At 44.0% G+C, this 12,846-nt stretch overlaps 1 protein-coding gene across 1 annotated transcript in view; it reads left to right on the top strand.

Annotated features, from left to right (window-relative positions):
- JUP (junction plakoglobin) overlaps positions 1–11,614 on the top strand; it is a 118,889-nt gene extending 107,275 nt beyond the window's left edge. Inside the window, exons 10-15 of the mRNA XM_082272741.1 lie at positions 1,280–1,399; positions 4,058–4,208; positions 9,352–9,473; positions 9,584–9,623; positions 9,985–10,133; positions 11,366–11,614. Of these exons, the coding sequence (XP_082128867.1) occupies positions 1,280–1,399; positions 4,058–4,208; positions 9,352–9,473; positions 9,584–9,623; positions 9,985–10,118 (567 nt within the window). The 3' untranslated portion in view covers positions 10,119–10,133; positions 11,366–11,614. The remainder of the gene's footprint in view (positions 1–1,279; positions 1,400–4,057; positions 4,209–9,351; positions 9,474–9,583; positions 9,624–9,984; positions 10,134–11,365) is intronic.
- The last annotated feature ends 1,232 nt before the right edge of the window (positions 11,615–12,846 follow it).

Raw genomic sequence — 12,846 nt, 5'->3', positions numbered from 1 at the left:
GCTCATTCCAGGTGTAGACAGTCAGGTGTTAATGACTTGCAACAAACAAGCCAGATTGCATATGGGTAACCTGATTAATGTTACTTTATACGGTGTGTAAAACTACTTGTTGCAGATTATTGGTAAATTTTACATTAATAGTGTAAATGTTCAAATATCAGTTACTTATCTACAAATACAAATTTCATATTTAAAATTTACTTGCCCTTTCTTATTCCCAAGTATGTTCACATGTGTCACTCAGCTGTGCTGGATAGGAAAGAAACCTAAAGACTGATCTTTGCAAATGTGTTTTGAGACCTCTTTAATGACCTAGATGTGGAAGCTGCATGCCGTGTTGTGCAGTTGTGTAATCTATGCGAGTACCCACAGTGGGTATGTATTGTGGCATTAGATTGAAACGTGTGTGTAGCTTTTTGCACATGCCATTCCAATTATCCACCACATATGCTAGTTTTGCATATAGCGGATGCTTCTAATGGCGCTTTTCCACTGCATGGAACCAAACGGTTCGGCTCGCTTTTGTGCTTTTCCACTGCTGGTACCACATGGTACGGTGTAGGAACGGTTGGTACGGTACGGCGGTGTTTTTCCACTGCATGGAACCGAACGGTACGGCTCTCTAAAACAGTACCACCTCGATTGTGGTTTCAAGAGGTACCATATCCCACAATCCTTTGCATGCAGTCACTACTAGCCACTGATTGGTCAGAGAATCCGTTGCTATCCCACCCACTTAACTTTAGTACTACTTAGTGGAAAAGCAAACCATACCAAACAGTACCGAACCGTTCCAACACCATACAATGCGGTACCAGCAGTGGAAAAGCAAACCGGGCCAAGCAGGGCCGAGTAGAGCCGAGCCGGTACTTGCAGTGGAAAAGTGCCATAAGCTTGAGCACTACTTAGAAGTATCTTTTAGCAGCACTTCTCAAATAGTGTACCATGGAACCCTGGGTTTCCCTATAGGTTTTTAGGGGTTCCTTGAGCATTGAGCACCTCCCTGCTTCTCAGATGAGTAACCACTTACAACAATCTTTTTAGCAATTTGTAAGGGGGGATTCTTCCCAGTGACCACAATGCGAGAAGCATTCTTCCTAGCAACCACCTACTGTGAGCTGTAGATGTAGTAATTAGTAGGGGTACCCTGATCACAGGAAAATGTATTTCAAGGGTTCCCCAATGTTAGATTGAAATAGGCTGCTCTGAAGGCTTACATGGGCATGCCAGTAATAACCAGTATCAGTTGTTTGCAAAACTTTGCCTTCTGTTTCTCCAGGATGGTGTCAGAATGGAAGAGATTGTGGAAGGCTGCACTGGAGCTCTTCATATCCTGGCAAGGGACCCCATGAACCGCATGGAGATCTACAAGCTCAACACCATCCCCTTGTTTGTACAGGTAAGGCTGGGTGCTGCACAGTCTATGTAGGCCCTTGTAGTAATTCTGACTCCTTTTATAGGGGCATTTAAAACTGGGCTCTGGGTAAAACAAAGTTTTCCCACACTGAGGGGCTGTGCCTGCACTACACAGGTCAACTGCTAGTTTTTTTTCCTAGGGCACTGATCTCTAAACTGTGGCCCGGGGGCCAGATGTGGCCCTTGGCTTGCCTTTATCTGGCCCTTGGGGCACTATTCCACCAATTGACACCATTCATTTGACACCATTAATCCTATAACACCAACAAAGGGGCACTATTCCCTCTATTCAAAGTAATGAAGAGACATTGTTTATGCCCACTGATGCCAGGGCATTTTCTGCTGTCTGGCCCCCCTAAAGTCTGAAGGACAATAAAATGCCCCTTTGCTTAGAAAATTTGGAGACCTCTGGTCTAGGGCATTGAAGAACAGATTTTACTTTCTCAATTCCTCCGATCATCCCCGCATGGTCTAACAAACTGGTGTGGTGGACTGTTCCTGAAGTCATCGTGCCCAAAGACTTGCTCTGAATGTGGACATTGGGCACAGTCCACTGCTGGATTGTGGGGGAGCGCCGTTTGCAGGTGGAATGGAGGACCGGGTTAGTAATAGCTTTCCGTAATCCCCTAGACAAAAATGAGCAGTTTACCCGTGCAGTGTGGGCACAGCCCCTCTGCATCGGAGATCTTTTTTCCTGGAGTTGGGCTTTAACGAACTGATGGTTTTTATTTCCTCATGTCAATCACACCTTATTTTTTGGGAGAATTTGGAAAAGCCACCTAGTTTAATATATTGCCTGCTCTTTTGCGATGCTAGGGACTGCTTGTATGGCTGAACTTATTCTCTATACTTAAATTAAGAAAACCAGTGTAACAGCCAGGAAACCATTATTTCCTAAAAGAGGCCTGCCATTGCAATGTATATAAATGAAATGTTTGCTTAAGCCCTTTCCTCGATTTTGGGATCAGATCTAGGCTATGGATTTTATTTTTAGAGTAGCAATAATGAGTTCCTCTGCGCACACTGCAAAATATCTTGGCACAGAACAGTTTCTGCATTGTCGGTCATTGCATTTGCCTCTGTGACCTGTTTCTGACCTTGGCTTCATACCTATCATTAGCGCCCACCACTAGCCTATCTTTCTGTAATATATGCTGACACATCTCACAGGTCTGCTGCAGAGAGTGCTCCCTTTCCAGCAGTCCCTGGACATTCCAGAGCTGGATCCTGAATGCCATCATTGATTTTGCGTAGAAGTCCTGAGCTGGGAACACACAGCCTCATTAATTAGTAATTTGTGCAGCTAATTGTTCCATTAACTTGAAGCATATTTCCGGCACAGTGATGGGCAGGCTGCACTGTTAAAGAAAAGGATTTATCAGCGATTGGTTGGGGAATCGATATAGTAGATTAGAGTTCTGTTTGCTTAGAGTTCTCTTTGTGGCTTTAAAACTGACTGGCATGCTCTTTATTCTATAAGCTGGAATGGATGTGGTGGTGCCCACAGATTTAGAATACAGACAATAAAGCCAGCCTTAGATGGATCAAATCTCAGCCAGTTCAGCAAGAACAGATCTATGGGCAGGTTCCATCGATTGGGTGCAACCAGCATCTCTGGTTTTGATTTTTGCCAGCGGCTATAGCCGCTAGCAGTAATCACTGTGTTCTATTGGCAGGGACAGCTCTCCATGCCACTCTGGCAGGAGAACACTATAGCTCCACGGACGGAATACATCCGAGTACATATTGTTTTGCTAAAGTGTTTCCTTTTGAATTCCATATGAACTTTTTAATTTTTAAAACCCTGATGAAGATGGAGCTTCTGGCCCCTGAAACTTGTTGGCTTTAAAGCATTTTCTCTTAACCCTTGGCTTGCAGCTCCTGCTGTATTCTTGTTTGAGTAGTTTCTTTGGTATCCATTGAGGGGGAACCTTGCTTTATGTGAGCAGCCAAGCTGGAACTAGTGAGCGTCACAGAATTAGTGCTTCACTAATTTTCTTCACTCCTGACGAAGATGTAATTGAAGTCCCAGCAACGCTTGGCTAGGTCATCCCCTGAATAGGACAATCAATCGTTACTAAGGCCTAGTGTACATGGGCTTAAGACTCGCAAGCACTTCAAACTTGGCATGTCTTGGAGGGGGAAAATGGTCTTCAGTTGAGTGGTTTTCAACCTGCTTTTGTTTTGCATTCCTTTTGGCTTGCTGAATAAGGCAAGCAATTCATCAAAGTGTAAAGGCAATGCCACAATATAAGGCGGTGTACTTGTGCATCATAGGATCCAGTACAGTATTCAGGTTCACCCTTTTATCCATCCTAACTGCTTCTTAAACCATGGTCAAAGAAAATAAAGGAATTGTATACTAGCCCAACTAATGGAACTGATTCTTACAAAGCCCAGTTGGCTTAAGTGATGCTCCATTGCTTTCCCATAAGCAATCATGTACAGGCAGCCTTGCCTTGAAAAGCCTGGTCACTTGCTCCAGTTTATGGAATGGCTCCTAGTAAACTTGTATATATTATAGATTCCATTTTACACAAATTACTGATGGCAGCTAGTGCTGCAAGGGTCCATCTAACCCCAGCCCCAGTCTTTCACGGTGTAGGAATTGTCAGTAATTTGCTGTTTTATGTTTGGACAGCTCCTGTATTCCCCAGTAGAGAACATTCAACGAGTGGCAGCTGGAGTGCTCTGTGAACTAGCTCAGGATAAAGAAGCAGCTGACACAATTGATGCTGAGGGTGCATCTGCTCCTCTGATGGAACTCCTGCATTCCCATAACGAGGGCACAGGTAAGCTGGGCACCATACATTTTTTTTTTTTCTGCTACTTGGGAATATGTGCAATAGTTGTGCAAGCTCCATGGAGGCATTTTTTACATTTGGAAGTCCTCTTGGCACCTTTTGCTGGGTTTTGCAGGTTGGTTGGTGCCTAAAATCTAAGTTGAAAGGCTTCATATCTTTTCTGGGATGCTGCCATGTTTTGGAGATCTGTCCCAGGGTATTGACGTTTATGAAAAATCTTCTGTCATTCAGAGAAGGACATACAGGTAGCATTACCTTTTTAAAGGATAAGTCCACCTTTCACAAAAAAAAATGCACATTTGCAGAAAAACTTTGCAGAGTTTATTTTTTGTGAACCATTACAACTGTGATCAGTGGATTGCAGATGCAATTCCAGGCTCCTACAGACTCTTCTTCCAGCTACTTGTCTTTAGACATACTTCTTCCAGCTAAGGCCTGAAAGTTTGTGTCAGTGGAATATGTGCAGTGATCATCACCCACTCCTGTTCCATATAGAACTACAAGTCTGTCTGCTGTGGTGGCAGACAGGACATCTAGTTTGTTTATTCACAGATCTCTGCGGGCAGAGCCACACAGTTACACAAATTTCAAAAGTACTAGCTGCTGTAAGGAAAAGTACCCTGCACGTGGTTATGGGGAGGGGGTTAGTTCAGGGGTGGGCGGTCCCATTTGCACCATGGTACACCCTAAATACGAGTGTAACATGGTCCAAAAGATGGCGTTAGCCTTTTAGGGTCCAGCTAAACAGCTAAAGCTTGTGTGTTTATTATTTGGAACACTCTGCAGGGTGTGCTGTACTCCTTGCTGAGCAATGGTTTAGGTCTAGTGTGGGGTGTGCAGTAAAGAAAAAGCCACCTTACAGTTTAATTAAGAATAAACACTTCAGTTGGGATTTTATTTAAACTTCCTGTAGCTTGTGGGACATTCAAGTGTTTGTTTTTTTTTTTTTATTGGTTTTGGAGCTTTTTTTTTGGAAAATATTGGGGGCATGTTGTGATCCTCCATAGTTGTTTCTGTGAAAGTCATGTGTTCCAGCTTATGTATATTAAGACTTGTTCACACTTGCTCAAAATACTGATGCTTGTCAAACGCACCAATAGCGTTAATGGCCATTAATAGGTGCGTTTTAATGAGTGTTAAAACTAGTGATCGACCGATATCGTTTTTTAATGCCGATACTGATCTTTTGGTCATCGGATTTCGGTATCGGCCGAAATTTTCACACATGTAAATTTTTTTTTTTTTTTCTAGAGGTACTCCTTGTGGAGGGATCTGGGGATCTAAAAGGTCCTAAACCCCTTCTCAGCACCGAAAAGCATTCAAAACGCCAAGTTTGGCGGTTTTGAATGCTGTCAGTTTTTTTAATTCGGCACTGTGTACCCGGAAGTGATGTCATGACATCACTTCCGGAGACCGGGTCTTCTCTTGGGCGGTGGAGGAAGGATGCCCGGGTCTCCCGGTGGGACGGGAGACCCGGGGCGAGCCATGGAAGGTGGCGGGGTTACGTCCCCTCCCGCTCCTTGTAATGACAGCCGAGCGGCTTCTCAGCCGCATTGGTTGTCATTACAAGTCAGCCGACGGTTGGCTATGGACACAGGTACCTCTAGCTGCAGGCATCACTCCGGTACAGCATTTTCCCTAAATATCGGCAAATCAAAAGGCCGATTCCGATATAGATCGGGAAAAGTGCATATCGGGCCCCGATATATCGTTGTTGCCGATAATCGGTGGATCTCTATTTAAAACGCTTTATGTGCGTTGGACATGGGTTTTTGGTGCCTTAAAACTGCACCACAAACTCCTATCACTATCTGTAATGCACTAGCGATCTGTAACTGCATGCCAGTGCGTTACCATAGACTTGAATGGAAGTTGAAATGCTTCAATTTCAAACTTTCCATATGAGGCCCTTACAAACGGACATTCTGACCAAATGGGACAAGATTCTCCAGTCTCTGGAAGATCAGATCTGGGAAACAAGGGAGTCCTTGATATGGTGGCTTTGCTCTCCAGCGCTTTGACTGGGAAAATCCTTCCTTCCCATTGTATTGGACAGTGGTCACCATGGATGCCAGCCTGTCTGGCTGGGGAGGTGTCCTCGGTAAGCTTTCTGCTCAGGGGATCTGGACACCGGAAGAATCCAGACTACCGAGCAAGGTCTTGGAACCCTGAGCAAACGGACTGTCTGGAGCATCGGACAGATCATCTTCAGGGATGTCCAGTGCGCATTCAATCGGACAATGCCACGGCCATGGCTTATGTCAATCATCAGGGGGGCACAACAAGTGTCCTGGCGGCTCTGGAGGTAGCCAGCATTCTAAGGTGGGCAGAACGACGTACACATTCCCGGGGTGGAAAATTGGCAGGCGGATTATCTCAGTCGGCAGGCGTTGGACCACGGGGAGTGGTCCCTTCATCTGGACGTGTTTCATCAGCTTTGTCTCCGGTGGGGTACCCCCGAGGTGGATCTGTTGGCCTCTCGGCTCTCCAGAAAGGTGCTGAGGTTTGTGGCTCGGTCAAAGAAACCAGATGCCACAGACGTGCTGGTGGCTTTATGGGGTCGGTATCGACTGATTTACACCTTCCCTCCTCTCAAGCTTCTGCCCAGTCTTCTACGCAGGATTGAGGCAGAAGAGAGTCCGGTGATCTTAGTGGCTCCGATTAGCTTTGCCGGGCTTGGTACGCCGATTTTTGGTGCGGCTGGTCGCTGATGTTCTTGGAAGCTTCCTCTAGGGGAGGATCTTCTGTCCCAAGGACTGATCTTCCATCCTTTACAGTTGCTGGCTTTGACGGCATGGCTGTGGAACGCCAGGTGCTACAGAATAGGGGTTTATCGGAGTCTGTGATTCCTACCCTGTTGAAAGCTAGGAAGATCTACCATCGTACGTGGAAGACGTACATTGCATGGTGTGTGAGTCCTCTTGGGGTTTCTCCTCGCTCCTTCTCGGTGGCTCGGATATTAACCTCCCTTCAGGGGTTGAACAAAAATTGGCCTTTAGTACCATCAAAGGCCGGGTGTCGGCTTTGGAGGTCTTCCAACGACCTTTGGCCACTCTGTCCCTGGTGGTGTACCTTTCTTCAGGGTGTCCGACATTTGGTTCCACCAGTGCGGGCTCCGTTGCTGCCTTGTGATCTTAATTTGGTGCTTTCAGCTCTGTAGAAGCCTCCTTTGAAACTATTTTGTGGTTTCCCCTGCTTATATTGTCAAAGAAGGTGGCCTTTTTAGTGGCGATCACTTCTGGGTGCAGGGTGTCGGAACTGGCGGCGTTATCCTGTTGTTCACTGTACCTGGTCATTCACAGGGTAAAGGTGGTTCTTTGCCCTTGTCCGTCGTTCCTTCCAAAGGTTGTCCTGACTTTCATTTGAATGAAGATATTGTGTCGCCTTCCCTATGTCCCAGGCCTAAACATCTGAAGGAAATTGCCTTGGATGTGTTCCAGGCAATTCGGTTGTACCTGGCAGCTACTGAGTCTTTCAGGAAGTCAGACTCTCTATTTGTGCTCACGGATGGACCTCAAAGGGTTGTTTGCTTCCTCTGCGACCATTTCCAGATGGATCAGACAGATGGCGGTTCCTCCTTTTCCCTGTCAAGGCTCATTTTGCTAGGGTGCTTAGTGCCTCCTGGGCCTTCCGTCATCAGTGACGCAGGTTTGCAAGACCGCCTGGTCTTGCAAACCTGGTCGTCGGGGCACACTTTTCAAAGTTTTATAAAGTGGATGTGTTGGCATCTGTGGATGCTTCCTTTGGCTGCAAGGATTTGCAGGCTGCTGTTTAAGTGGACCTGATCCTGTTTTGAGGGTGTATTTGTTTTTCAAGTGAGCTCCAATTGTTTGGTTGAGCCTGGTTGACTAATGTTTAGCCTTGGGGAATTTTTTGGTTGTTCCCACCCCTCATTTTAACACTTCTTTGGGACGTCCCAAGGGTATGAATACCAGGAGCCGTCTGTCAATGAACGAAAAAGAAAATGGGATTTTTGACTTAACGTAAAATTAATTTCTCTGATCATTGACGGATACAGCACCCCACCCCTCTGTGGAGTTATTATTCTCCTGACAGTGCTTGTTACAAAAGAGTGGCTTTAGCGGAGAGAGGGATTATACGCCTTGGGACTGCCCATGGGTGTAGCCAGAATTTTTTTTCTGCCTAGTGTCCTCATGAAGGGGCAGTATAATCCAATGGTTATGAATACCAGGAACTGTGTCCGTCAATGAACATAAGAAAAATGGATTTTACAGCAAGTCAAAAATTCCCCCCCCCCCCAAAAAAAAATTGCGTTTTGTAAGACCGCTGCGCAATAACGGTGGGACAAAGTATTGCAACAATCGGTTTTATTCTCTAGGATCTCTTCTAAAAAAATAAAATGTTTGGGTTCTAAGTAATTTTCTAGCAAAAACTGATTTCAAGTGTCAGAAATGGGCCTGGTCCTTAAGTGGTTAAATCCCTGCTTTCAATGGCAGTGTGAACTTGGCCTTCTACATTTGAGACTTTATGTAAACTGAGATACTGCTACAAATGTCTCTTGTCTGTAAGCTCTGATGTTTCCAGATCTTGTGCATGCTAGATGCTGGTACAGTAATATACGGGGATGGTGGGTGCTCCTACTTCTATTACACAGGTATGACATAAAGTACAAAATTAGGCAAAGGTCTCCACAGATCTTGCCTATTTAATACTGATGGAGGGAAGGCATGTGGTCTGTACTGCGAAGTCCTTCCTCCATGTGTACAGTAGCTGGTAGAAGCTTTTTTATGCCTAACCAGGAAAGTAACCTCTTGAACTTGGCATAATTCCACTCTTAGTTGTAACTGGAACAGTTGTCCTCTGGAGATTTACCCTCATCTCATGCTCTGGTGACAGCTGCTAAATGTTGGATTTTCCATGATGATCAGTCTCAGTGACAACAGTCAAAGATAGGGAGAATCTCCTTGGCAGGGACATAGATTATGGCAAGCATCTAAAAAGGAATTAACCCTTTCCTACTACATTCAAAACTAAAAATGTTATGGCTCCATATATGTTCAAATATCCCATATCTGTTAACCTTTTGGTAGGTGTGTTATTTACCTTGCAATAAACTGTTGGGGTTGATGCCAGTCAAACCATAAACTGAAATGTTTTTCTCATTACTCAGCTACCTATGCTGCTGCTGTCCTGTTCCGTATCTCCGAGGACAAGAACCCGGACTACAGGAAGAGAGTGTCTGTGGAGCTGACCAATGCTATCTTCCGCCAGGACCCTGCAGCCTGGGAAGCGGTAAGCACTTATCTTGCTCTATTTCCTAATGAGCCTCCAGCCTTGTGATCTCTGCTGTACCCATTTCACTTTGTTCTGCGTGTCTAATTTCTTCAACATGGTTTTTCTAGGCACAGAGCATGATCCCCATTGGTGAACCTTACCTTGATGGTGAGTAATTTTTTTTTTTTTTTAAATAACCGCCCTTATTTAGTGGGCTTCCTAGAGACAATTGTGTAGGGTAACCATGTAAGGACCGTGTCAATATAGTAATAAAATGGCACTGTGGTGGCTTTTCTGTTCTACGCTTTCTTTTCAAAACTGCTGCAGTGGGTGCAGCATTAAGTTGAACTCTTTTAAATAAAATAATGTAAATAATGTTTGATTAGCGCAGCTTTTTAAGATGTGGGTTTGGAAAGTAGAAATTCCTTTAGATGACCAATGAGTCTGCTTTTGGACAGATAGATGATCTTTTGTGCAGTACTTGCTTTGAAGGATGCTTTGGGCACTAAAACTTCATGTGTCTCCACAGATGACAATTACCGTCCCATGTATCACGATGAAATCCCTCTTGATCATATGGGTGATCTGGAACCAGAGTATGCAATGGATGGTTACAGTGACCACGGAGGGCGGATGTATGCCGATAATAACATGATGGCTTAAATCCACAAGCACAAGGTAAAATTAACTACATGCCTTTGAGATTTGTGTGTTCCCCCGGGACCTCTAAACGGAATCTATCATGGAAGATTAATAGAGGCTGCCATTGCTGAGTAGCTGACCTGGAACAGGTATAGAGGGGTTTGAACAATACAGCTTAATGTCTACAACTAAAGCCTCGTACACACGCATCGATAGTTGGCTGTGAATTTTCGGCTTGTTAGTATGATGCTTTCGACAACCGACTCTGACTTTTCGGCCGAACAAAATCTGGTGTGCAGGCTATAAAATTTTTGTTGGCCGTCAACAGAACGGCCGATTGTTCCTCAGTCAGTACAGATTTTGGCAGACAAAAATCTGATGAGCAAGACTGGGCATGCTCAGAGAAGAAAAAACACACGGAAAGTAAACCAGCACATGACATCACTTCTGAAGTTGGTTTTTGTTGGCCGAGAAAATTTGTGTGCAGTCTAGAGCACATTTCAACCAACACAACACCACTGGACAAAAGACGGCCGATCGGTCGGCCGATAATCGTTGCGTGTGTACGAGGCATAAGAGGCTGTATGAGCAATGTAAGCCATGCACTGGTGCTAATAAAGAACTAGTAGATTTCTCCATCACTGTTAAATGGTGTGGATGGAGGAATCTCCCCTGCGGGCTCTGTATTCTGATTGCTGTATTGTCCACACTGACCATTGACCACATTGCAGTGTTACTGTTCAGCCAACATGTTTTGACTGGGCTTCTTTTGATTCCCCCCTCCAATCAAAGTTTGCCACCCTAGGTGTTGCTAATGGGACCAGCCATGGCCATCAATACCAGTATGTTAGTCACCTTGGAGCCCTGTTAGAAACAGAAATTAGTTTTTGTGCAGCATTGTATTTGGCTTCCCAGGGAAGATTCCAAGCAAAAGTTGAGATGGAACCTGTTCTGTTCCTCACTAACTATTGGTAATGTCAATCGCTTGTCTGCCATACACTGTGCAAGATCCTTCTTACATCTTTGCAACTGTTTCTAGGATGCCAGCAGGCAGGATCTGGCCAAGTGCTTAGCATAGTGCTACGAATTCTCCTGAGCCATGAAAGGATAATTCCTTTTCTTATGGAAAAAGAGTGCACAAATCCCTTGTAAATGTTCGGATTCTCGATTTGACCAATCTTATACTTGTTCTTGCTAGCATGCATGGTTGTTGCTTATTTTCTCTTACCCATGCAGTTCTGTTTATAACTTTCCTTTTTTCTCTCTAGATCTTTTCATGTAAAGAACATAACCAAGACAGAAGTGCCTACAAGACCACGTTCCTGCACCTCCTCTCCCCTTGAAGCATCCCTTTTACAAAGAGCTTTTATTTGATAAGACTTTTGCACGGGGTCATGTGTTTTTGTTTTTTTCATACCCTCCCATCAGCATTTGGGGTTCTGCTTTTAGAATGCTGTGTATTAACCTCCATCTCTTCAGCCTTGAGGTTAATAAAATATTTTCTTTTGCCATTTTAATTAATTTTTTTTTTTTTTTTTTCGTTGGCTTACAGCCTTTTTTCTATAGATTTATAAATATATATAAATATATTTCTTTTTTAATATGCAAAAGTCTGATGCTTGACCTTATTTTATTTTTACAAAGATTTTTTTTTTTTTTTCATTTAAGACCTATATTTAGAAAGAATTTATTATGTTTGGTTACTTAACTTCTGAAGTGCTCTTGCCTCTGATATTTGAAGACTTGGTGCACATGGGAGTACTGACCCTGCCTTTCCATTGGTTTCCATGTATGACTTTCTACTTTTTAACGTTCATGTTTCTAGAGTAAACATCTGTTCAGTGGTAATCATTTTTTTGTGAATAAATTTAAAAGTAACCCATTTTTTTTCTGTTTTTTTTTTTGTTTTTTTTATGTTGCACGCTTATTGAACTGCTTACAGTTGAAAAAGCCATTAAGAGCCTATGGGCTAGCACAGTGCAATTAGGTAGAATAGGTGCGTTGACGGTATATGGGTATCTGTAATACACGTAGGCAGCCAGGAAAAGTGGACCTGTTAGATGTATGCGAAGAGGTGCCAATTTCCCTAACCATCTATTGTGTAAAGTAAACCTTAACGCCTAACTGAAGTTTTTATTTTTGACTGAATGTTTAAGGAAAATAGTGTGTACTGTACTTATTTTACTTTTAACTGCCTTGCTTAAAGCAGAACTGGGTCCACCACACTTGTCTTGACTCCAGTAGTCCGACGCCCATATGTTCTCTTACGGGCACTGACACCTTCTCTCCGGCTTCTTCAGGTGCCGGTCTGCATTCCCCTCCGGCACATAGGCAGCATGCCCAAATGTATACTGAGCTGTACGTGCTTAGTATAAATACATATGTATGGGCAGTGGGCTGCAGAGAGACCACTGCTTTCACACAACAGCAGTCCTCCCCTGGTGCTCACGCTGGTGCTGGAGCCAATTTTAGCAAGGCAATAAAAGTAACGCATGTATGTAACATTTTACTATTTACCTTATTAAATACAGATAAAATTTAAAATTTATTTGGAATTTAAGAGTCAAACTGAGTGTAGAGACAGCAGTAACCACAAGCTGCAGGTATGTATCTCATGACACATTTTTCCATCCCTGGGAGCTCTGAAAACAAACCTGTATCTCCTCTTTCCCCTCATTTTATTAAAGTGATGTGAGCACCATTAAGTGGCATGCACAGACAACTACGAGGGGATTTTTTGGGCAGGGAT

This window comes from Pelophylax lessonae (assembly GCF_965119305.1).
Source record: "Pelophylax lessonae genome assembly, chromosome: 11".
In the NCBI taxonomy this organism is placed as follows: domain Eukaryota; kingdom Metazoa; phylum Chordata; class Amphibia; order Anura; family Ranidae; genus Pelophylax; species Pelophylax lessonae.
The sequence above is the reverse complement of the archived record's forward strand: the minus strand, read 5'-3'. Positions and strand labels throughout refer to the sequence as shown.